This window comes from Ceratotherium simum, chromosome 7, assembly GCF_057802395.1.
Source record: "Ceratotherium simum simum isolate JZ-2026a chromosome 7, ASM5780239v1, whole genome shotgun sequence".
NCBI classification, from domain to species: Eukaryota; Metazoa; Chordata; class Mammalia; order Perissodactyla; family Rhinocerotidae; genus Ceratotherium; species Ceratotherium simum.
The window spans coordinates 53,533,161-53,557,231 of NC_141906.1; the positions used below are offsets into that span (position 1 = coordinate 53,533,161).

The following is a 24,071-nucleotide window of genomic DNA, read 5'->3' on the forward strand; positions in this document are numbered from 1 at the left end:
ATGAGTTCAGTTTTAGAATTTAATTGTGATATCTAATCTCAATTTGAAGTTTCATGGAAAACTGAAAATCAAAGCCTTTATCAGGATGAATTATCCTGGTGACTATGATAATAGTTTTCCCCTCCAGCAGCATTATTTCACTTAATTCTGTGCTTTGTCAGTTTTCAGGAGTAAAATTGGCAATTATGTAATGTTAAATTGGCATGCTTTACTTCCTGAGGTTAGGAAATAAGCATCAGACCTAATAAAGCACTATTATAATTGCCTCATGCTCAGAAAGTTTTTCTCACAAAAATTAATAAAAAGCCATTCAAACTTGTATAACTAAGGTCCTTTCTGTGTGATACTTGTCATTAAATGGAACCAATCTGACTAAATTAACTCTGTTTTGAACCAGATATGCTCTAAAGCACCATTCTCATACTGTTGTGGTAAAGAACAGGTGTTTTTATTTCCAATCCATCATGGACCAGTGTCTTTGTAAAACACAAAATCATGCGCTTGGATTTTGCGGTGATGTCGAATTGCTGTAAAAGTTTTGAAATGCTTTTTCTCGCTTTGTGTACTTTTTCTCGTATCTTGGGACTCACAAACCACATGGAGTAGCACTGCTTTGAAGTCTCCCTGTTGGTAGGCAATAAATTAATGACATTGTTTTGGTTAGTAAGATATTATAGTTAAAGGGTTTGAGATGCAGAAGCTGGAGGTATCGGATTGGCTGTAAACATTTTTGACATAATGCAGCATGATCACTAAAATGCCAACACATTTTATATGTGACATGCCCAGGCAATGCTTGTTTATTGGATATCAGTATACAACCAAATAACCATTTGATACAATGGACTTGGCAGACATTTGTTACTGCAAGGAGTGGAAGGCAGAGGGCTGCTAGCTCAGCAGATCTGGGTTCCAGGATTTTCGCTCTCCTATCTATTTTGACCAGTCTGCTGTTTTCAGATGTTAAAATGATAAATCTAATGACCTGCCTATCTGCTCTATAATTGGAGTGTAATAAATAGCTTTCACCACAACGTGATGAAAAAAGACCAATTCTTTGGTCATATACTACAGGGTGTATGGATTTGACTCAGGATTATAAGGAAATTTTTGAATACAGAATAATTATTTGAGATTTGAGAGCCTCAGTGTAAAGGTACATTGAGAGGAGCTCACATTTTGTATCAATAAAAGATTTTGCTGAGGGGGAGAATTTGTTGATAGTGAGGCCTGTTCAAACATGCATCTGGTAGAGGAGGTAGCAAAATTCTTTTGTACGTTATCTTCAAATATGTCATATTCAATCACTACCTGGTAGTCCATCCATTGGATGGTGCCACAGTTTGCTTACCCATTCCCCAGTTGTTGGACGTTTGGGTCAAACTATAAGCATAGATCCTTTAATAATTTGGGGACTGCATGGATGGACAAAATGCAGTGTTTTATGCGCGTATCTGATGTTGGTGTCTTGTGCTAAGATACCTGACTTCTCTGGGTCAGTCTGAACTGATCGTAAAGCCCTTTGTGACACTGACCTTTCCTCTGAGAGTTCTTGTCTCTCTAAATGACACCACCCACTCTCCTAGGTTACAAAACTCAGTTAAATCTTTAACTCTAGTGTCTCTCTGTAGCCTGGGGCCACATCTGTCCATTTTATCTCCTTGATCACTTTTAAACCCGCACCTTCTCTCCGTCTCCACAGTCTTGCAATGGCCTCCTAACTGTTCTCTTTTAGCCTGCAGACTTGTCCACCTCAATCTGTTCTCTACAGAGCTTCCAGCAGATCCCTTTGTAATGCTTGCTTTGTTGTGCCCCTCCTGTGAGGGCCCGTGTGTGGCGTTTGAAGCTCTCGCAGTTGGACGACTCCTCTTTTTTTTAGCATCCTCCCTTATGATGTTGTCTTCCTGCTCCCAAGACACTTTTCATCTCAATTTTCTGTGTATCTGCCTGCATTATTTTTATAGCTTTAGTGAGGTACAATTGGCATACAATAAATTGCACATGTTTAAAATGTACAGTTTGATAAGTTGTGCCGTGTACCTGTGAAACCATCACTACGATCACCATAATGAACATACTCATCACTTTCAAAAGTGTTCTCATGCCCCAATATAATCCTTCCCTCCTTTCTTTTCCCACTCACCATCATCCCCCTTCCCCTTTCCTAGGGATTGAAACAGAAAAATGAATAGATTTATATGCCATTGGAATTATTTTTATATAAGGGACAAATATTCAAAGCCCCTTTCTACTTGGAATCTTTGAAAGCTTATATAGTAAGAAAATCTGACCAGCTCACTAAGATGTATTGATTGTGCTCTTGCTCTTGCTGAATGAATAAGTTCTATTGGGAACAGAAAATGAGATGAAGAATGTGGCTTCAGGGTGTTTATTCTGTAGTGGAAGGCACAAGACAAACTCATGCAGTTAGCAACCGGTGGTCAATAGTAAAGGTAGAGCTGTCAGCGACCAGTGGTCAATAGTAAAGGCAGAGCTGTCAGTTGAGTGGTAAAGATGGATGTGATGGGGTGGTAGCAGATCATTGCAATTTGGATACAGATTTCCAGTTTAACTGGCTATGTGGCTTTTACCTTACCCACCTCTAGGCAGAAATTAAGTTGCATTCTAGTAGACTTCAGTTTAACCAGGAAGAGCATGAGTTCCAGATTCAGGCAGAATTTTGTTGGAATTCTGTGCCTGCCACCTATTAACTGGGTGATTCTGGGCAAACAGCTTTCTGAGCTCAGTCTCCTCATTTATAAGAGACAGATATTTATACCTATCTCATAACAGTGTTGCAAGAATTAGAGATAATGTATGTAAAATGTCTCTATTATTGATAATGATGCATAATAACTGTGCTTACCATGAGCCCTTACTGTTCTGTACAATTTATATTTATCTCGTTTAATCTTAAAACAATTCTTGAGAAATAGTGTACCTCTAAAAAGAATAACTCCAATCACGTGCCCTATTGATGAAGAACGTAGTACCATCTGCAGCTCTTTGAGTCTATTTTCTTTCTTTCTTTCTTTCTTTTTTTTTTTTTTTTTGGTGAGGAAGACTGGCTCTGAGCTAACATCTGTGCCCAACTTCCTCTGTTTTGTATGTGGAATGCCGCCACAAGCATGGCTTGATGAGTGGTGCGTAGATCCGTGCCTGGGATTGGAATCTGTGAACCCCAGGCCGCCGAAGCAGAGTGTGCGAACTTAACCGGCCACTGGGCCGGCCCCTTAGACTCTATTTTCTTATATGAAAAATGCTCTTTATAATGTCTGGCTTTAAAACTTCCTAGATAAGATATTGGCACCAAGTAGGTGTTCAGTAAATGTTAATTCCCTCCTGTGCCACAAGCATCATCTCAGCAACCTCAGATTACTGGGTAAGATAATTAAACTTGTTTTATTTTGTAACTTTAGAGCTGTAATAAATTTTTATTTTCCCAGGCCTTTTTTTTAGGGACTTCAGAATAGCTTGTCTGAGAACATCTGCCCTGGCCTAGTGCCAGGCAAGTTTAAATAAAGCAGCATGTGTGTGCAGCAAACTTGAAGATTAAATGCATGAGGTTCTAACTTAAGATGGAGGCAGGAAAAAACATCTTAGGTCTAAAATGTCGTCAGAGCATTGCAGCAGCTTCATTTAAAAATTAAAGCTTATATTGCTTCATAAATCGCTTCCTAAGTAGTAAAGTCACTATAAGGATTTCCATCCAGCCACTTAAGTATTTTACACCACGTGTAACAGAACTATCAACAAGTATTGTTAAGTATTATAGTGTGAAATGGTCCCCAAACAAAACTGAAGTTAATTGCAATAATCCTTTGTGATTACAAAGTATATAGCTGCACCCTGTAATTTTAAAATATGGAGTGGATTGAATATTAAAGCTAGACGTGACACTAAGGGTACTGTTATTACAGAAAAAAAATTCAGATGACTCATGAAATACTTCTCTCAAGAGGTGCACTTTTACATTTCAATTTCTTGCTTTTAAATATATGGTTATGAAACCAAGCCAGCAATAACATTGTACACAATTGTTGCTAAAAAGATACAGGTGTTAAGCAGGATGGGCCCCTTGATGGAGAAGCTATATAGCAAACAAGCTCCATTTTCACCATCCCAGCCTACTGTGGCATTTGGGTGCAGGATAATTGGTTTCTCTGCGGGAAAACTGAAGGTCTTCCACATTGGTCATGGAAAAATTGAAGTCATAGTACATCCCTATGCCTTGTGAAGCAGCAGCATCCAATTCCTTAAGGAGAATTCTGAGCAGTAACATGATGTGCTATGGGAAAGGGTTGCACAGTATTTATGGGGAAAAGAAGGTTGAGCGTTATTCATATACAACTTTTAATATAAATAGTGGAAATTATTTTCATTTTAAGGAGTAATTTGAATTCATTTTTTTCAGATTAGTGGTCAGAGGAGATAACTCCAAGGTCAATAAAGTCTTAGAGAAAGATGAGTGATTCATTTCTTCATTCTTTGGCAAATATTTATTGATAACTGTATGTCTGGCCCTGTCCTAACAATTAAGAATATTCTAGTCAGCAGAACATCGCATGTTCCTGCTCTCACAGAACCTTAGAGTCTAGTGGCAGAGACAGACAATAAATAAATGGGATAAATTGGTAAAATTTATCATATTTTACACAGTGATGACTGCTGAGAAGAAAGTAGAACCAGAAAGAGAGATAAGAAATATCAAGGTGGGAGTGTTGCGATGTTATCTCCATAGGAAAGGCCATATTATAAAGGTGACATTTAGGAAAAGACCTGAAGGCAGTGAAAGTGCAAGTCATGCAGATATCTGAAGGAGAAGTAGTCCAACAAGTGCAAATGCCCTGGGGTAGACATGCATTCGCTGTGTCCAACTACCAGCAAGGGGGCCAGTGTAGCTGGTGCAGAGTGTATGAGGCAGAAGGTAGTAAGATGTGAGATGAAATTGATAATGAGGGCCCAGATCACATGGGGTCTTGTGCATAGTGACAGGCTCTTTGGTTTTAATCTGGAATGATGTGGGAAACCGCCAGAGGGTTTTGAACAAAGGGATGAAATGAGCTGGCTATATGTTTAGCAGGGTATTTCTGGCAGTTTGTTGAGAATAGGGGACAAAGGTAGAAGTAAGGAGACCACTTATAGTATTTCTCATTCTTCCTGCCTCTCTAGGATATAAGTATACTGCTTTTACAGATGAGATAACCTGAGTTCAGATCTAAAGTAACTCCTGAGGTGGCAGAGTGAGTGTCAGAGATGCAAGTAAAGCTAAGTTGTTTGATTCCAGGACTCTCTACGCTACTCTCTCCCTCCACACTGGCCTGTCTCACTCACAGTACATGTTCCGACTGGCATGGTCTATGGAAATACTCAGTTGTGTATCATTGAAAACTGTACAAACTTAGCTACAAATCATTTGTTAACCTGTAATGTTTGTTTCCTTACATTAGGACCACTTGGTTTTACATGGATTAAACATTATTGTACATATGACAAGGGAAGTAAAACATTTACAATGAGCGTTTCAGAAATGAAATCCAGTGGGAAAATGGTGAGTAGTTGTTTTTTTTTTTTTTTTAACTGAGCTGTTATTTAGGTAACGGAAGTAAAACAAAAGAATGACGTGTTTCCTTTTCTAATAAACATGCACACAATTTTTAAAAATGGAAAAGTCAGAGTTTTCTCTCACTTTAGTGACCTTGATGACTTGGAAAGAGTGACCCAGATTTTCCTTTACCTTGGCCATGGAATGTTTATAAGCGGTTGAGTTGGGTGTAGGAACCCTTAAGTAGGCCACTGAGGTGTCATCTCACATCCCTGGCAGCAGAGTTGTTTGTGCTGTAGGTTGGCCAGCAGCCCAGCAGAGACTGTCAGTCACTGGCCCAGGCTCAGGGGTTCTGCATCTTTCCCCCAGGTGGCCTCTGTGGGAGGCTGGGTTTGCCCCTGCAGTCGACTTCCTCTTCTGCACTAGGTACTAGGTACTGTTTACTGAAATGCTGGCCAACAAAGTTTCTCAGAAGAAATCAATTGATGCCCATTTACCCCAAAAGTAAATTGGTCACTGAATGCCTCGCATGGGTAGTGAACAGTGTGGAACAAGGTGTACTGTATTTGAGGAAGTGCAGCAAAGTGCAACACCTTTATTACATGGAGTTTATAATCTTTTTGTGAGTTAAGCTGTGAATATGGCAACAATTGAACTTATGAGTTAGATAATTGGGGCCATCATCTGAGAATCCTAGAGCTGCAAGTTATCCTCAAGATTATTTAGCCCAGCCTTATTTTAAAAAATTCGAAAATACAGATGGTGGAAAGTAAGTGGCTCACCCAGCTAATTTGTGGTATAGGTTGTGGCAGAGGTAAAGGTTGATCTAACTCAGATACATACTCAAATATATAAGTTGAAACTTATTGTGCTTGGGCATTCAGTAGAGTCTAATAATTCAAACTGAGAGAAATAAAATAAAGGAGAACATATCAGAGGAAAAAAACCTTAGATGGATCACTACCATCATGAGAATTTGAGTGCTATAATCACGCCCAGTTTCTACTCGAAAGGTTTCATAAGAAACGATACTGCCCGAAAGTCAGTTTATGTGACAGTCAGTAAGCTAATAACAAATAGACCAAGCCAAAGTTCTGTTAATAAATCTATGAGATTTGCAACCAAGATAATAGAACTAAACAGACGTTAGGTAAACATTCCCCTTAAAATTGACCAGGCATCTCAGGTATAGAAGAGAATTCTTATGAATTGAGCCTATATTGGATCCTGTCCAAAGAGTTTTAGTTTTAGTAGCAGAATTAGCAGTTGGTTACTAGCAAAGGAATCACATGGTATGCATGGTAGCAAGAGCATATATACTTGCTATAGCAAGTATATACTAGCACTTTATTATTTTGGTAGCTCTCTTGAGACTTTGAGCAGCTATCATTTAGTACTATACGGCTTTAATATAAAGACACACACATACATGAACGATGCTAATCTCTTAGAAATCGAGGGAATTTTGATTCAGAGCAACAGTGTTGTATCCTAACAAGCATTCTGTGTACCCAATGGTAATATAGTTAATTCTGTAATTTCACACCCTTTCTAAATCTGAAGTCCTAAGGGAATGTACATTATAGTATAAGTTAACATTATAAGTAAATGTGTTGAAGAGTACTAGGCAGGCATGTCACAGAATTCTTGGAATAAAACATGTGTATGCAATTAATTTATTAATAAACAATTTGATGTATTATAATTGGGCAGTTAACGTTAGGCAGGAGTCTTTGTATTTATAAGACAGGGTGTGATTATGACCTTTATATATAACGTGTAGTTTAAGTTAACATTTTAATTCAGCAACATTAGATGGTGTATTTAATAAATTTCAGTTCACCCTATGATCACGTCAATAACATGTTCCACTTCTCCTTTCAGAATGGCCTTGTTACTAGCTCACCAGAAATGTTTAAATTAAAATCTTGTATCCGACGAAAGACAGATTCAATTGACAAACGATTCTGCTTTGACATAGAAGTAGTTGAAAGGTTTGAGCTTTTCTTTTCACTTCTTATTTTTTAATAAGCTAAATTAATTGTTTCTTTCTGTGTTCAGGTATAAATATGAAACAAGATACAAGTGCTTGTTTTTCGGTCTCTTTAAAAACACCATGCATGTTTGTTTCCTTCTTTCACATGTTTATTCAATAAATATGTATTGCATGATGCTTTCAAAACAATAAATCAAACACAAAGTGTTAGCAAAAAGTAACATCACTCAGAGAAGAATCTGGAACTTCAATATAAATGACTGCATTAGGGGAGAGTGCATATTATGGACTGAGGTCCCCATCCCATGAAGGAACCTGACAACATTGTTCCTCCTGGGTCAGCCTTTTTGTAGGGTTTTTAAGCCTAGTGGCCTTGGTTCCAAGGAATAATAAGACACGGCTGGGAATGCCACAGCTTCCTTTAGCCAGCGAAACTCAGTGCCTACCGTGTACAAAACACCGTTCTGGGCATTCTTAGCCACAGGATATCGGGAGAGACATATACGTTGGGCATCCGAGTTAATAATCTAGTGGAATTATTTAGTTTTACTCTTTTATTGTATCACTACAAGTATAATAGAAATAAAATAGGGACGGGTATGATTCTTGATCTCTGTTGTATTCCATGATCTATTTTTCTCCCCCTGCATTACTACCATACTTTTCTGAATATTCTAGCTTTGTGTGTGGGTATGTGTACATACTGTATACACTATGACATACTAGGTATACTTTTCTATACTATCTATAGTAGGGCTTACATATGCTACAGGTTGTAACTATCTAGTAGGGCAGGGCCCCATTCTTATGCTTCCTTAAAATTGTGTTAGCTCTTTTGACTCTGTGTTCTTGTTTTTTATGAATCTGTTTATGAAGTTTCCCTTCCTCTCCAGAAAAATCCTTTGGGATTTTTGACTGAAGTTGCATTAAAGTTATTAATTAATCAATGGAGAGTTGAACTCTCCTGGAAGATTCTGCATATCTTTTTTTAGATTTATTCTGAGGTATCTTTTTTTATTGCTATTTTGAATAAATTATTTTCATTAGTAGAAACTTTTTTTCCTAAATGGTTGAGACTGCTGTATAAAAAGGCTATTAATTTTTTTATATATATCAATCTGTATCCAGCATAGTTGTTGAACTTTTTATTGATTTTAATAGTTTTGTGGTAGGAACTTCTGGATTTTCTATGTAGACGAATACCAAAGTGTTAATGATTTCTCTTTTCTTTATGTCAGCTCTTTCTAGTTATATAACCTTGGGGCACATTGTTAAATTCTGTGCTTTAGTTGTCTATCTGTAAAATAAAGGATTGTTGTGAAGATTAAATGAGATAATAAAGGAAACATAACACAGTGCCTAGCACATAATAAACAGCCAACAAGTATTGATTGTTGTTATTTTATTATTGATATTGTTACCCTGGCTTAAATTCTCCAAGATCAAATTATCTTGATCTTGATATACCCGTTTCCTTTTTCTGTCAGTCTAATGATCTGTTTTCCTGTTTACAAAAGAGATACATGCCTTTTTCACAGATTTAAATCATTCTGGGTTTTTAATCATACAGTATTCAGATGAAATTTCCTTCTCAATGTATACCTCTTTACAGGGCCCTCTAATTTCCTATTTAAATTTATTTTCTGGACAATCTGCACAGTTAACTAGGTTAATTTCACTGTTTCTGGATTTCATATCTTTTTCTCTCTTATGTTAGTTTCCTCCTCCCTTTTACTCACTCTTTTCTCTCTTGAAGAACATCATCAAGTAACTACTTCAGAATGAGTGCATGGGAGAAAATTGTTTTTAAATGAATTAATTTTAACATTGTGATCATTATGTAGATAAAACACTGGATTTAGTATCTTCTTAATAATTAACTAATTACAGCATGAGACTTTCCATATTGCTGTATACTCATCATAATTATTTTTTATTTATTTTTTTTGTGAGGAAGATTAGCCCTGAGCTAACATCTGTCGCCAATCCTCCTCTTTTTTGCTGAGAAAGACTGGCCCTGGGCTAACATCCGTGCCCATCTTCCTCCACTTTATATGGGACACCACCACAGCATGGCTTGACAAGTGGTGCATTGGTGTGCGCCCGGGATCCGAGCCCCGGGCCGCCACAGTGGAGCTTGCAAACTTAACCACTATGCCACTGGGCTGGCGCCTCATCGTAATTATTTTTAGTGACTAGATTGTACCACATTGGGGTCATAATCATTCTCATATTATAGAGTGTTTAGGTGGTTTTGAACTTTGGTGAAGGTAGCTTTGTCATCCTTTTTGGTCTTATTAGGGGAAATAGTTTGAAACTAGCCTCCTTCAGACAGCCTTTTACCTAAAACACTTAATGATTTTACCAACTGCAATCATGAGAATTAAAATATTTGTGTGTGTGTGTGTGTCCCTACAGTGATTTTTCTGGAAGGTGTCTGAAGGTCAGTCTTGTTCTTTTCATTTTATAATTTCTTCTTTTTTCTTCTCTCTCTAGCTTTTCTCTCTTTTCATTTCTTTTTTATCTTTCCTGCTTTTTCTTCAGATTTTACCTTTATTGTTAACTAAGAATTAAAAAAAAATAATGTGTAAAGGCATAACAGGAATAAATTGGATATATAAAATATTTGTTTTTAATAGGCATGGGATCATCACGTTGCAGGCCTTCTCAGAAGCTAATCGGAAGCTCTGGCTTGAAGCCATGGATGGCAAGGAACCGGTAAGAATAATGACGCATTCTATAATTTAGGTTTTGTTGTTCTAATAAGTACAAAGTACGTCTGAAATTTTTGTATATGTCTGTAGTGTATTTGAAAATATTAAATAGCAAATCAGAGAAGTAGAGACTCTTACTGTTTTCCTAGTATGATCTCACCCACTAGCACGTAGCACCAACTTTGTAATTTGTTTCTCAGGGGGACTTCCAGGACTAATTTAAAACCCTAAAATTACTTTTTAAAAAATTACTTATGATCATTAATTTTGCTGCACTGATTGGATTATTTTTTTCAGCTAATAATTATTGCGTCCCCATTCTTTGCAAGCCCCGTGCTGGGCGTTATGATCAGCATGACGATCAAGATTCAGGATAAGAGCGAGTCCTGTAATCTAGACCCTTGTTTAAAAGTCTTCTTTGATGAAACTGCCTGTGGCTTGACATTTTCACCTCTATCCATATCCCCATTTTTCTTTCTTTCTTTCTTTTTTTTAAGTGAGGAAGATTGGCCTTGAGCTAACATCTGTGCCAGTCCTCCTCTGTTTTGTGTGTGGGTCACTGCCACATCATGGCTTGATGAGTGGGGTAGACCCGCGCCCAGGATCTGAATCTGTGAACCCCGGGCTGCTGAAGCAGAGCGCTCCCAACTTAACCGCTATGCCACAAGGCCAGCCCTACATATCCCCATTTTTCTAATAGTTATTTTGATGTTGGCATGATAATTTACTTAAAATTATTAGAGAGGCTTATGTAAAAAAGGAAGTAAATCATTGATCACTGCCTGTTTTCTTTATGAAGACAACTACATTAGATGGTTAGAGGGATGAGCACACAGAGCAAATAGCAGGCCCCATCCTGTCCCTTGAGAACTATCCTTTAGATGTCAAAGAACCTGTGAGCAATCTTGCTCAAAATACCTATGTACAACAGAGCTATACAAAGTGTGTTTTAAGGTTTTAAGGCCATCCCTCAAACTGTTACCAGACCACAGTAATATGAGTGCAGAAATTATGATTAACCATCTGGAAAATTGTATAGCAATTTGAAGCAGTCATTTTGCACGTGTTGAATTTAATAATAAAAATTTGGATTCTGCGTCTATTTTTTATTATGTTTATTATATTTTAATATTATTGTAATTTATAAAAATGTCAGTCAATGACAGATGAAAAATTAAAAACAAAACTTGACTCTTCACCACTAATAGTTGAGAGGCAAGCCCTGACCTAGAGCAAATTTAGAAGACAAGTGTGATAGCTCAGCAGGTACAAGTTAGGACTGTTCACGTTGAGAACAAAACACTAAGCAGATGATTTGAGGAAGGAGCAGTCAGGTGAAATCCATCATGAGATACTTCTGGAAGAAGGGATATTATGCATCATGTTGGGGAATAGAATGAGACTCATAAATTAGACTGAAAGGGGTAGAACTTGGGCCAGGGCAGGTCAGCCAGGGATGGAGAAGAGTGGGAGGCAAGGTTGGTTGACAGGGTGGGAAGAAGATGCTGTGGATCCAGCAGTTGTAGAAGCTTGAAATTAAGATCCCCTCCTTTGTGTGTCATTGTACCAACATCACCCAGGTAATCTTCTGTGTGGGGTCATTAACTGCAAGTGATTGACTGACTTCCCTTGTTTTTTAGATTTACACCCTGCCTGCTATTATTAGCAAGAAAGAAGAAAGTAAGTCATTTTAATAATTATTTAAAATTTTATTACATAGTTATTTTGTGATAACAAAGTTATTACGTGATATTAAGAGTTAACTCTGGGAAAATAATAGTAACATACTATTGATCTGATGGTGCAGCGAATTTGAAATGTTCGTTCAAAGTTTCTCATGTTAAAATCACTGACTACTGGTATTATAGTAACCACAATTAATTTTTATTTCTTTGTTGTTTATTTACTCATAGGTACGTACCTTGTTTTATCCGAAAGACATTAGAGGCAGTCAATATTTGTTTTTATATATATATATATATATATATCTTTTTTATGGTAGTAGAGGGCTTCTTAATCTTATTTTCCCTGCTCAAGTTTACAAGACTGAAGACGTGATCACTTTGTCCTGGTTATAGGACATTGTGCCCAAGAATGTGGAGAATAAGGGCATTGTCATAACACATGGGATGTGTAGGAAAACATGTTGTCGCTGTGTTATTACTGAATCCTTAGTATCAAACCATTCTTAACAAACACATTTTGTGTTTTCCATCACATTCTGAGTCCTCTTGAATCATCTGCCACCTTCTTGCCACGTTTTATCCTTGGTTAGTTTAGTATGTTTTCATATGTACTTGATGTAGGCAGATTATTTGATGTTTAAAGTTAGTTTATATATTTGTTTCTAAGGTTATATGTGTATCTTTTAAAGCAATTTCAAGTTTTATTTAACTCAATGGACTTTCTCTCATGACATCTAAATTTATTTTTAAAACAGACTTAATAATAATCCTGACTTTTAAACTGCTATTAAAATACAAGTTGGAATGGAGTAAAGATAAAAACTGGGAAAGTACCACTTGAAAGTCGTAAATATTGAGTGTGTGAAAAAGCCCATTCTTTCAACTGAATGAAATGCTTCCTAGTGATTAATTTCAGAAATTATCAAAACAAAATGCATGATTTAAAAGGTTAATATTAAAGATTTAAAAAAATTTCCAGTTTTATTCTTGCATTTCTTTTTTTATTGCTAATCAAGAGTGATTAGTATAAAATCTTTTATTGCACATTTTTATCTAATCACAGAAACATTAGCCAACAGATAAGAATTTGCAAATATTGAATGTTCATTCTATACCTAAAAAGTAATGTGTTGAGTAATTTGCACTTGAGTAAAGTTTGAAATGTCTTTTCTAACATTGGTTTCATTTGTTCATATCCAGTATAAAGATAGTCCTTTCAAATTCGAATGAACTACCCAAGGATGAATCCTTCTTGGAAAATAACTGAACCTATATATGGTATTTAATAAGGCTTTTGAGTGGGGACATGGTCAAGTCAATCAGAATATATTTGATAATCAATGTACCTCTGGAACTAGGGTTTCTATCATAACTAGGAAATTTGAATGAGAAAGTTGTCAAATGTACTTACGCTGTGATGGAAGGAGAATGTGCTTCTTTATTCAGTAAAGACTCACTCTTCTGGAAATCAGCTTTCTTATAGTCTTAACTACCTGAAACATCACTCTGCCACCATTTGTAGTTATAAAATGGGGTTTTTTTCCGGAAAATAGCTGTCCTAGAGCCCGTGTGTTTGTATCATTTCTCACACTCTGGCTTTTGGTATGATGTGTTAGTTTCCTACCCAGTTATCTGAGCTCCTTGTGGCAGAACCCATCTCCCCTTCTCCGTAGTACTCAATACAGGCCTTCTGTGAGATGTGGGCTCGGCACTTGTTTGCTCTTCTTCTTATTCTTAGTGCAGGTAGGCTTTTATTGCTCAAGGGGAGATTTTGATCATAGAAAGGAATAGTACAATTACCTTTGCTTTATTAATATGTAGTACTTGAATTTATAAATCTTAACCTTAGTTTTAAGCTCTATTTTTATCTTAAGCTATATTTTTTCTTTAAGCCCATTTTTAATCAACATACAGATTTTATTTATAAATATGCTAATTTTAAAAAATAAGTCATTTTCACTTTATTTTTTTATAAATTTGATAGAATTCCCGTTTATACATTTAATCAGTCAAGCTTCTTTAAACACATCAAGTTAAAATTACAAAACTACTAAATTTCCTTCTCCCAAATGCAACACCCTAATAAGACAAATTTGTGATTCTTTCTAAATACCTGGCAACTTCTGTTATCTAGTAAATTGGCTTATAAACGCAGAGATTAATACCCCTTTAAGTTCTAAACATTCTAGATAAATTATACATAAAATTGGGTAGTGATTTCAAAAGTCTTCCTATATGGGCATAAAGCCAACCTTTCCAAAATTACACTTGTTTTTGGTTGTTTTTATGCATTCTTGGAGATTCAAATTTGCTTACGCAAACCTAATCACCACTCTGTTGAAAAGTCAGGACTGTGGCATGTGCCACCAGTAAAAGAAACTCTGACTAACTGAGGCACAGGATTGAATGCACCTTCTGGAACTAAGCTCCCTGCTACTATGGGCTGGACTTTTTGGTTTTACCAGCTTGCATGAGCAAGGCTTTCTCAATATTCCTCAATTCAGCATGCAGTAAAGTTCGTTTCCCTGAAATGACCTGCCTCTTAGACTGGTTGAGGGGCTTTCCAGGTCCTCAGAATTTAATTTTTTTGCATGTAATTTTGAATATTCTACTACATTAAGGCCTAAAATTTGTTAATGGTACCTTGAATCTCTTGCTCAGGCTATAATTTTCCTCTTTTCCTCTTTTACTATGTGTCTTATCTCAACCACTGTTTTTCTAGTGATTTAATGACTCATAGGATGTAGCTGAACACTAGACAGTATTCCAGATTCAGGCACGTGGTCCTGCTACCTTAAGAGCAGCATTATGTTTTCTTCTAGTGACGTGTCCAGAATTTTATTTGTTTCAATTCAGAATTATATTCCAGTGATGGTGAAGTTGTCAGACCTCTTTCTTCAGTCTTGAATAAATCATGCGAGCTCATCACGTGATGAGTTCAGAGCAGCTTATATCTTTCTTTGTGTTCGCCCCTTCCACCACTTTTCTATGCATCATCATGTTTTTTGAGATATGTGTGTCCCTTTTTGACATTTGATTCCTGTCAAAAGTGGCACTATGTCAATTTCAGTCTGTAACCTCTCTCACACTTGGTATTTGAAACCAGTGCTGGCCTTGATTCATTTGCCACCTTGAGAAGTGCTTCTTTATAGACTTGGTAATTCATATGGGTTCTGTTTATCTTAAAATACTCTTGTTATCCTTTGGAAAATTAGTTTTGTATGGAATATATTTGTGTTTTTGAACTGTTGAAGATAGTAATGAAGCTTACAATGGTAAGATATAAAACTCAGGTAAAACTTTATTTTGAGTGTCAACCATTAAAAGTAGTATAGGGGCCGGCCTCATGATGTAGTGGTTCAGTGCTTGCACTCCACTGCTGGCGGCCCGGGTTCGGATCCCGGGCGCGCGGCGACGCACCGCTTGTCAGGCCATGCTGTGGTGGCATCCCATATAAAATGGAGGAAGATGGGCACAGATGTTAGCTCAGGGCCAGTCTTCCTCAGCAAAAAAAGAGGTGGATTGTCATAGATGTTAGCTCAGGGCTGATCTTCCTCACACACACACACAAAAGTAGTATAACATCAGTTCTTTCACTGCAAACCCTAAAAGCAGCAGAGTAAGAACTATCTAGTTTCCTAAAATATTGTGAATATACAGAGAACATATGCCATGAAATGAAGAGTAAAACTATGCTGTGACTATGGAGTAATGAGACTCTCTTTACAAGCCTAACATGAAAAAGTTTCCCTTAATTTACTGTTTTGAGTATAGATGCCATAAATTGAGACTGAAGTAATTCAATAGAGAAGGAAAGTTTTGACTCATCTTAACGAAAAAGGCATCAAGTAAAAGAACTAAAGTATTGGTCAGTTATAGGGTATTGAATCCACAAATACTTTTCTGGTTGTAAAATATGCCACAATATTCTTTTCTTGAAATTACAGGACTTTGGGAATGAATGTATTTTGAGAGTAGTAATGTCTGGCATCAATATTAAACAGATGTTATTCAGTTAAGGTTAGAACTAAACTGTTCCTCAAACCATGCCATTGGGGATGTTTTGTTAAAGAAGAGCTCACCAATATTTCTTCATAATTCTGCCATTTAAGCTCATCTTTCAAAGAAACAAATTATCTTCCTTGACATACCTTTTCTGTCCCAAGATTCCCACGTTGGAACTAGTTGTTAGCTGGGGCAGAGACGGTTGGCATTTTTCCTAGGCTTTCTTTGACATTCTCTGTTGGTATCCTGAGCCTTGTCCCACTCAAACATAAATTTTGTGTGATGGCTTTCCATCTGGTCCTTCTACCCTTGGTCTAGAGAAAGTGAGACTTGTGAAAGAAAGGGTACTTAGTTCTAATTCTCTCATGCAACTCAATTCAACAGTGTACCATTGTGCATCTGCTTTATTGCAGGTATTGTGAATAGGAAAAAGGAAGTCCTTTCAAATGATGTTTCTGCTAATAAAAGTCACTATTTGACTGTGTAGTGACAAAGTCTCCTAACATTCCGTCCTCACGTACAAAATCAAAGGGATTGGACCAGAAGATAATTTCAAAATTTCCCAGCAAAATTTCTAAATTTCTGCCACTGTTTGTTTCAGTGTATGAAACACATGTGTGCCTAAGGAATGTGTTTTCCCAAAAATAAACAGAAAAATGAAGCTCATTCTTATCCTAGGCAATTGCCATCTGTCATGAATGTTTTTGATATTCGTACTGCTGTTTAGATAGTTTAGTTCTGGAAGTTCTCAGACGTTCCTAGGTTACATCCTCCTCCTTCACCACATCCTCCCCCAGGCCTCTGATCAAATACAGTTTTGTTTCCATTACTGAGACCCAGGAGGAGGGTCATAGCTCAAGTGCTCTTTATGGGCAGAGCAGGAAAAAGGAACGATTTGGGCCAGGGCTGTGGAGAGTTAACTGCTCATCCTTTAGGGAGAAGAGAAAAGGTCCTATGGGTATCATGAACACCAATAAATGCACTCATTTCTTTTTTCTGTTTCTTTCAAGCCACATATAGTATGATATTAGTTGTCTATGATAAGGGACCTTTTAATCTGAAGTGGCAGATTAGAAAAGTGAATTAGAAATTAAAGACAAGTGTTGCTTTGTTTTGTCAACCCTGAGAATGTACTGTAAGGCCAAGTAGATTACATCTGTAAGGACATGCTGGGTTTTTAATTACTGGGAAATTGAAGGTACAGGACTTGTGCTTTGTTAGCTGTGTGGAAGACTATTCTTTTTCTTTTCCTCATGGCTGTTTGAATTCTGTTGAGATTGATAGCTTTCTTGCTGCTAAACTGCCGTGTGGAAACTTTAGTTGGGATTCAATGAAAGCTTTAGCCCTGAATAGTTTCCAGAGGAAAAAATAATGTTTGCACTGAACTTTTGATTGAATAAATTAAGTTCTTTAAGTTAGCCTGTCTTCTGCTTCTCCCCCGGAAAACCAAGTATCATTAATATTATAGGATTTCAATTCCTGGGAATTTGGTGGTAGTTGTATTCTGCATATATCCCTCAGGTCCTCTCTGTAAGAGGGAGATACAGGGCGTAGGGGCCCTGGGGAGGAGTTGACGAACGTGGCTTCTGTTAGCTGAGAAGCTCTAACCTTTGTACAAGCCATCAGAGAGGGTACTTGAGCAAGCCAGCTACAAACCAATAACTAGCAAGCCATGAATCAGTAAGCACTTATTGGCTGTCTTCTCTGAGCCCTGACTCAGCAATCCGTATTTCTACCATGTAGGATGGGTATGCTCCGCTCTCTACTGTTGTAGCAGGAGTACCTTGTCCTCTGCTAAAAGAGAATTATGGTAAATTATCAGCCTTTAATGGTGTGATTTGATTTAGTAAGAACTGTTTCCACTGACATTTCATTTAAACACTAAGGAATTCCCAGTTTTTCTTTTTAAAGCTAGAGAGAACCAATTTTGTTGAATTCTCATTAGCCCTGACATTAAGTGTAGTAATCCTTTCATGGCTTTGGAAGGTTGCTCGTTTTCCTTTACAGAATGTTACTGCCCCTGACGTGTCTCAGAAACAGCTCTCCTTATGATTGCCTCTTAACATAGCCGCTGGGAGACAGTGCACGCTGTAGCTTGTTTCAGCCACGTTGACCTCTTCTCCTCAGACCTCAGCAGAAACTGCTGGGTGCTTGAGTGAAGGCATTGTTGAACAGTAGTTTGCAAGGCAACTATGAATGGATGCTGCCACTACTGCCCTTTGCTGCCTTTTGGTATGAATTGACAAGTCAGTAGCCAAAAAAACCGGTATATTCCAATTAAGCAAGGACAAGTTACTTTGGGGGGATTGGCTTAATTTCATTTAGTCCTTTTTGCCACAGCAAACTGTTTGTTATACATAATTAAATCAGAACTGGCCAGGTTATGCTGTGGTAACAGATGATCCTCAAATCTCAGAGACTTACCACAGTGAAGGTTCATTTCTGGATCATGCTGCTGTCCATTCAGGTCAGCTGTGTCTCTTTTATACATAGTTTTCACTCTGGAACCCAAGCTCACGGAGTAGCCTCTTTCTGTATCATTGCTGATCTTATGCCGGAGGGGAAAAGAACATGGCAAACTACATACTGGCTCTTAGTGTCTGCTGGATAATGACCTTTGTAACTTCCATTGGCTAGTGCACATCACATGACCAAGCCTGTCTTTGAGGGAGCTGAGAAGCATAGTCTTCCTGCAGGAAGGGGCAGCAAGTATGGGTGAACAGTCCTCCCGGGCTACTGCAGTCTGTTCAGTTCCCGTGAGGGATATGTTTGTTCATTGTGATTTATTGAAGTATAATGATAGCACAGGGACATTTTTTAATATCCAACTTGTTATCTTTGCAGTAGCCAGCTAGATTCACAGGGCCTGAGTGGTTTATGCCTGATCTACATTTGTTTAAAGAAGCAGGCCATTGTTCTGGCCCCAAATGTTTTTAAAATAAGTAACATAGTATGCCTCTTTGAAAAATAACACTCCTGGCAGACAATTCCTCAAGCCCTAGTGACTTCAGCCATGCCCAAAGAATGCCTTGTTGATGTAATTTACATATGTGGATATTTACATTCTCCTCTAGCCAATAATGATGATGATGATAATAGCCAACAATTCTGTAGCACTTACTGAATTCCAAGCACTATTCTAGGAGCTTTGCAAATGTTAATGTATTTCATTTGTAACGAGCCCTATGAAGAAGATACTACTATTATCCTTATTGTATAGAAGAGGAAACTGAGGCACAGAGAGATTAAAACTATGTCCAGTAATACAGCTAATAAGTGGGAGAGTAACTACTGTCTCTTTCATCTTGTTAGGAATAATGACTGACTTCTTTTATCATTTCTTCTTGTATTTTCCTTCATATCGCAGTAATGTGTGGACAGGAGCACATGGAGAAGGAAACTAGCATTTAATTAGGTTTGTTCCATTGTTTGGCGCTCTTAGTGCTTCAGGTGGTTTTGTCTTTATCGTACTACAACCCTTTAACTTATGTATTATTATTTCCCTCATTTTATATGTGAAAGAACTAGAGTTCATAAAAGTTAATAGGCACACTCCCCTTCATACAGCAGTAAATACTAGAGCTGAGATCCAACCCCAGGTTGGCTTGACTCTGAACAAAGCTGGGCGCTATCTCTGCACCATGGAACCTCCCAGTATTCTTTCAGACAATAGCAAAGGGTGTTCAAAGGAAACAAAACAAAATGCATGGTTATTTTTGCCAGCTCAGTATATTCTTCCACATCTCTGAATTGATTGTTTCATTTACTCCTGTGAAGAGAGCTAAAGCATAAGATCCATGGAGCACATCAGGACAGGAGCACCCATGGAACGACCTGGCAGTCAGACTGGAATGTCTGTAAGATTTTATTCTTCATAATGAGTCTGTGATATCGGTTTATTACAATAGACTGTGGTATTGCTGCCAAATATCCCAGTATACCTTCAAGGTATAGCCTGGTTATTGCTTATTTTTCTCAAAATGGATACTTAAAAAAATTCTGTTTTTATATATCACAGTTATCTTCATTCATTTTACCAAGGGCAATTTTTACTGAAATTTTTAAAAAATGGTTTTCTCTTTCTTTTAATCTTTTTTTTGTGTGTGTGAGGAAGATCAGCCCTGAGCTAACATCGTGCTAATCCTCCTCTTTTTGCTGAGGAAGACCGGCTCTGAGCTAACATCTATTGCCAATCCTCCTTCCTTTTTTTCCCCAAAGCCCCAGTAGATAGTTGTATGTCATAGTTGCACATCCTTCTAGTTGCTGTATGTGGGATGCGGCCACAGCGTGGCCGGAGAAGCGGTGCGTCGGTGTGCGCCCAGGATCCGAACCCGGGCCGCCAGTAGCGGAGCGCACACCCTTAACCACTAAGCCACGGGGCTGGCCCCATCTTTTAATCTTTTTTATTGAAAATTTGAACAATGTGACCTCAAAAACCAAACATTATAAATGTAAGGAACTTGGTTTTAATTGATATAAAAATGCTAGTGTATCATTTTTACTTAGAGTTGCATTTTTTGGCTCAGTTTTTGTAGTTTAAAATGCAAATTAATAATTGGTTCCTCAACTCGCCATTCACTTTATATTGATGTTCAATAAATATTTTTAAATATCTCAATGCATAATGTTGTGCTTGGCATTTTGGGTTATTGGAAGCAAGCAGTCCCTTCTTGGGGTCCCAAAGGAGCTCCACTCTCATGCAGGTAGTCAACTCTAATAAGACGCTTATTTAATGCATTAAATCTCATTTGTTGAGTTCATCCAGAGCATTCACTGAGTTCTGTTGACTTGACCTAGGGCACTGAGGACACAGAAATAAATGAGCCACTTCCTATTGGTGGCAATATGTATTTTAGTTTTGGCATTTTACATTTTTACATCTATTGATTTTTTTTTTTAATTTCTAAAGAACTAAATTTTTTTTAAATAGCAGACAGTTTCAAAGTCCAATGAATAAAAACAACAATTTCTACTTTCTGTCCTCTTCTTTTTTACTTGCAGTTTACGTCGATTTTTCTAGAGTTTTTTCCTCTATAAAGTAGAAACATTCATACCCTCAAATTTTTACGTTTTAAGAAATTGGGTCATATTGTCTGTCCCATAGATTACTTTTTTCAGTTAACAACACCTAATAAATTAGGGCAACAGATTTCTCGAACCTTTCAGTCAATTCAGTTTCAGTGGTTTTCTATGTCTAAGATTTTTTCAAAGTCTTTCATCTGTTGCTGGTACCCCTTCTTGATTTTTTTTGCATAATTTTTTGATATATATTTTTCATCTGTGGATCTGTGTTGAGCTACATGAATGTGTTTAATCTATTGTCTTTAAATGGAAACCAGTTTTAATGTTTTATTGATTTGAATTGTTTTCATGTATTATTATTTGGGAATATTAAAAAATATCATATCTCCACCACACGTGATGAAAATTTTCATTATAGTACCGAAAAAGCATTTGAGTTTTTCCTCTGTGCATTAGTTAGTATTCTTAAATTCTTTCACTTTTAACAAGTAATCTAATTTCATCTGGCCCCCAAACCATAAGAAAATTAGAAGAGATTTAAAGAAAATCTGGCAAAAAATATGAAAATAAATTGCTATTTCATAATGTAGAATCTTTGGGGGATTTTTAGTGGACTTACTAAGCATATTTTGAATTATTTTGAAAATGGTACAAAACGCAATAGAAAGAACCTTGGGCTTGAATTCAGGAGACCTGAGTTGGAATATGGCTCTAGATCTCAGAACAAAGAAAAGTGAAGTTTTCAGCAACCTAGTGAATCATCTTAAGATAGCAAAGCTTTCTCTCTACTTCATAATGTTGTTTTGAGAATCCCATGGGAAAGAATATGTGAATAGCTTTGTAATATAGTTATTAACACAAAGTACAGGTTTACTCTTATCACATTTGCTTCTATCATCTGGAAAAATACGTAGTGAAGGATAATGCTAATTTTAGGAAAAATGGATGGGATCCATGTAACATATTTACTTTCTGTGAAGGATCTATGTTTCTAAGTAAGCAAATTGATATAATAATTTTGGTGAATGTGAACTTCCCTCTTCTACTTCTACCCCAAAATAAAAATTCAGACGCTAACCAAAATATTTGATAAGCTCAATAACCACTGTGCCATTGAGTCATGAAACAACAGAGCCATCTGACGGGGGAATGTAAGTTCAGCAGAAACACTTAATAGGATTTTCTTTTCCTTTCAGTGTACTTGAATGAAGCGGGCTTCAACTTTGTAAGAAAATGCATTCAAGCTGTGGAAACAAGAGGTCAGTGTTGCCTAACAGATACATCATTACTGTTGTGTGGTCCCTTCTTACGTAGAATCTGCTCAGAAAATGAGAATGTATTTAGTTATTAACATGAGATGAGTTTTAGAATTATATGAATGTATAAATTATACAACTACATAATTGGCTATACTTTGAACTTCAACTTACCCAAAATCATACTACCAACATACTTCTTTTTAATGAATTTTTGTAATATGGCCTCCCTTTACTTCTTATTGATGGACTCTGTATTATTTATTATTATAATCACCTCTTTTTTTTTCCAAGCGTTAGGAAGGTACGATTCCTAAGGAGCTGGTCTTCAGCTCTTCTGCTTCCCTACGCCATTTCCCTTCCTGATTTTAGTCACTACCACAATTTGAGCACTTCCCCTCGTTCTAGTCATGACCTCTCTCCTAGACCCTTTCACTTCCGGGAAAACTTGTCTAAAGCAAACCTCATATTGGGCTTTGGAGTTCTATAAATTTAGAGTCAAATTTTGGTGCTGCCACTTAGAAGTTTCGCGAAGTTAAACAGGTTTCTTAAATCCTCTGAATGTGTTCCCTTACCTTTAAAATGAAGATAGAAACGCCATCGAACTGTCCAACATGCTAGACTCCAAGACTGAAGAAATGGAAGATGGGAAATACTGACCATCCCTTCCCATTTTTGTTGCTTTTTTGTATTCAAATAGTGGTGAATAAGAAGATGTACTTTGCCACTTTGAAGATCTTCAAAGACTTTCAAATCACTGTTCACTGTGTGCTCTGAGAAATAGATGTCTCATGGGTATTTCTAGGGTAGGTTTGCTGAAGTGAGACTGGGAAATTGGATAAGTAGCTTTCAAATTCTGTGTAGGCATATGTCTGAGTTTTTAACGTTCTGTCTTGGGAAGCTGTGTCTCAAACCATTTCGTTGTATTTTTCCTTCCCATTAGGCATCACCGTTTTAGGCCTTTACCGAATAGGAGGCGTGAACTCCAAAGTTCAGAAGCTCATGAACACCACATTTTGTAAGTTTTGGATGAAGCTGGTTACTTAATTGATTTTTGTATTCTTACATGTAATCTAAGCCATAGTTTTCTTGCAGATACAGCCTATTGTTTGTCTTCCAGTATTTTCAAGTGTTATTTAAAATTAATATTTGTATTCAGTTTTTAATGTTCAGTTGTAAAAGATGAACAATCAGAATTTGAGAGGAGGTCTTTTTATAATGTTGAACTTTTTCTCAAATGTCCTTTGATTAGCTAGAGGTGTAGTGAGATTTATGGATACTGGATTCAGATTGCCTGGTTTGGAATCCTAACTTGGTCACTAAAAAGCTTTGTGACATTGGGTAATTTCCTTAACCTGTCAGTGCCTCGGCCTCCTCATTTGTAAAATGGGGATAATAATAGTGCCTGTCTCATTAAAAGTTATGAGGATTTGATATGTTAATCCATATAAAGCACTTAGAAGCATGCCCAGCACATGGTAAGCACTCTGTGATGTTAGCAATTAACAGTAGTTTGATTTGGGAAACTATTCCGCAAGAAATCTTTGAGGTTTAGTGTCACAGTGAGCTTTGCACCAACTCACACAAACAACAATCCTCAAGTTAACTGCATTGGCATCCTAAGAAATACTGCCTCTCTCTTTGACATAGTTACGTTTCTATCCATTTTCTTAATGGTAAGAATGATATTTTGATTTGCCCAGTTTAAACATCTTATTTTTATTCTTTTCAGCTCCAAAATCCCCTCCTGATATTGACATTGATATTGAACTGTGGGATAATAAGACAATAACAAGTGGGCTGAAAAACTACCTCAGGTGAGGAGGGTTTAGCTTCTGACACTCTGCA

General features: G+C 37.1%; 1 protein-coding gene across 3 annotated transcripts in view; it reads left to right on the forward strand.

Moving 5' to 3' along the window:
* ARHGAP42 (Rho GTPase activating protein 42) overlaps positions 1-24,071 on the forward strand; it is a 261,608-nt gene that overhangs the window by 208,050 nt on the left and 29,487 nt on the right. For all 3 annotated transcript variants that reach the window (XM_004427415.3, XM_087433629.1, XM_087433628.1), the window contains exons 9-15: positions 5,451-5,551; positions 7,430-7,539; positions 10,181-10,259; positions 11,896-11,935; positions 22,164-22,226; positions 23,167-23,241; positions 23,956-24,040. In XM_004427415.3, coding sequence (XP_004427472.1) covers positions 5,451-5,551; positions 7,430-7,539; positions 10,181-10,259; positions 11,896-11,935; positions 22,164-22,226; positions 23,167-23,241; positions 23,956-24,040 — 553 coding nt within the window. The remainder of the gene's footprint in view (positions 1-5,450; positions 5,552-7,429; positions 7,540-10,180; positions 10,260-11,895; positions 11,936-22,163; positions 22,227-23,166; positions 23,242-23,955; positions 24,041-24,071) is intronic.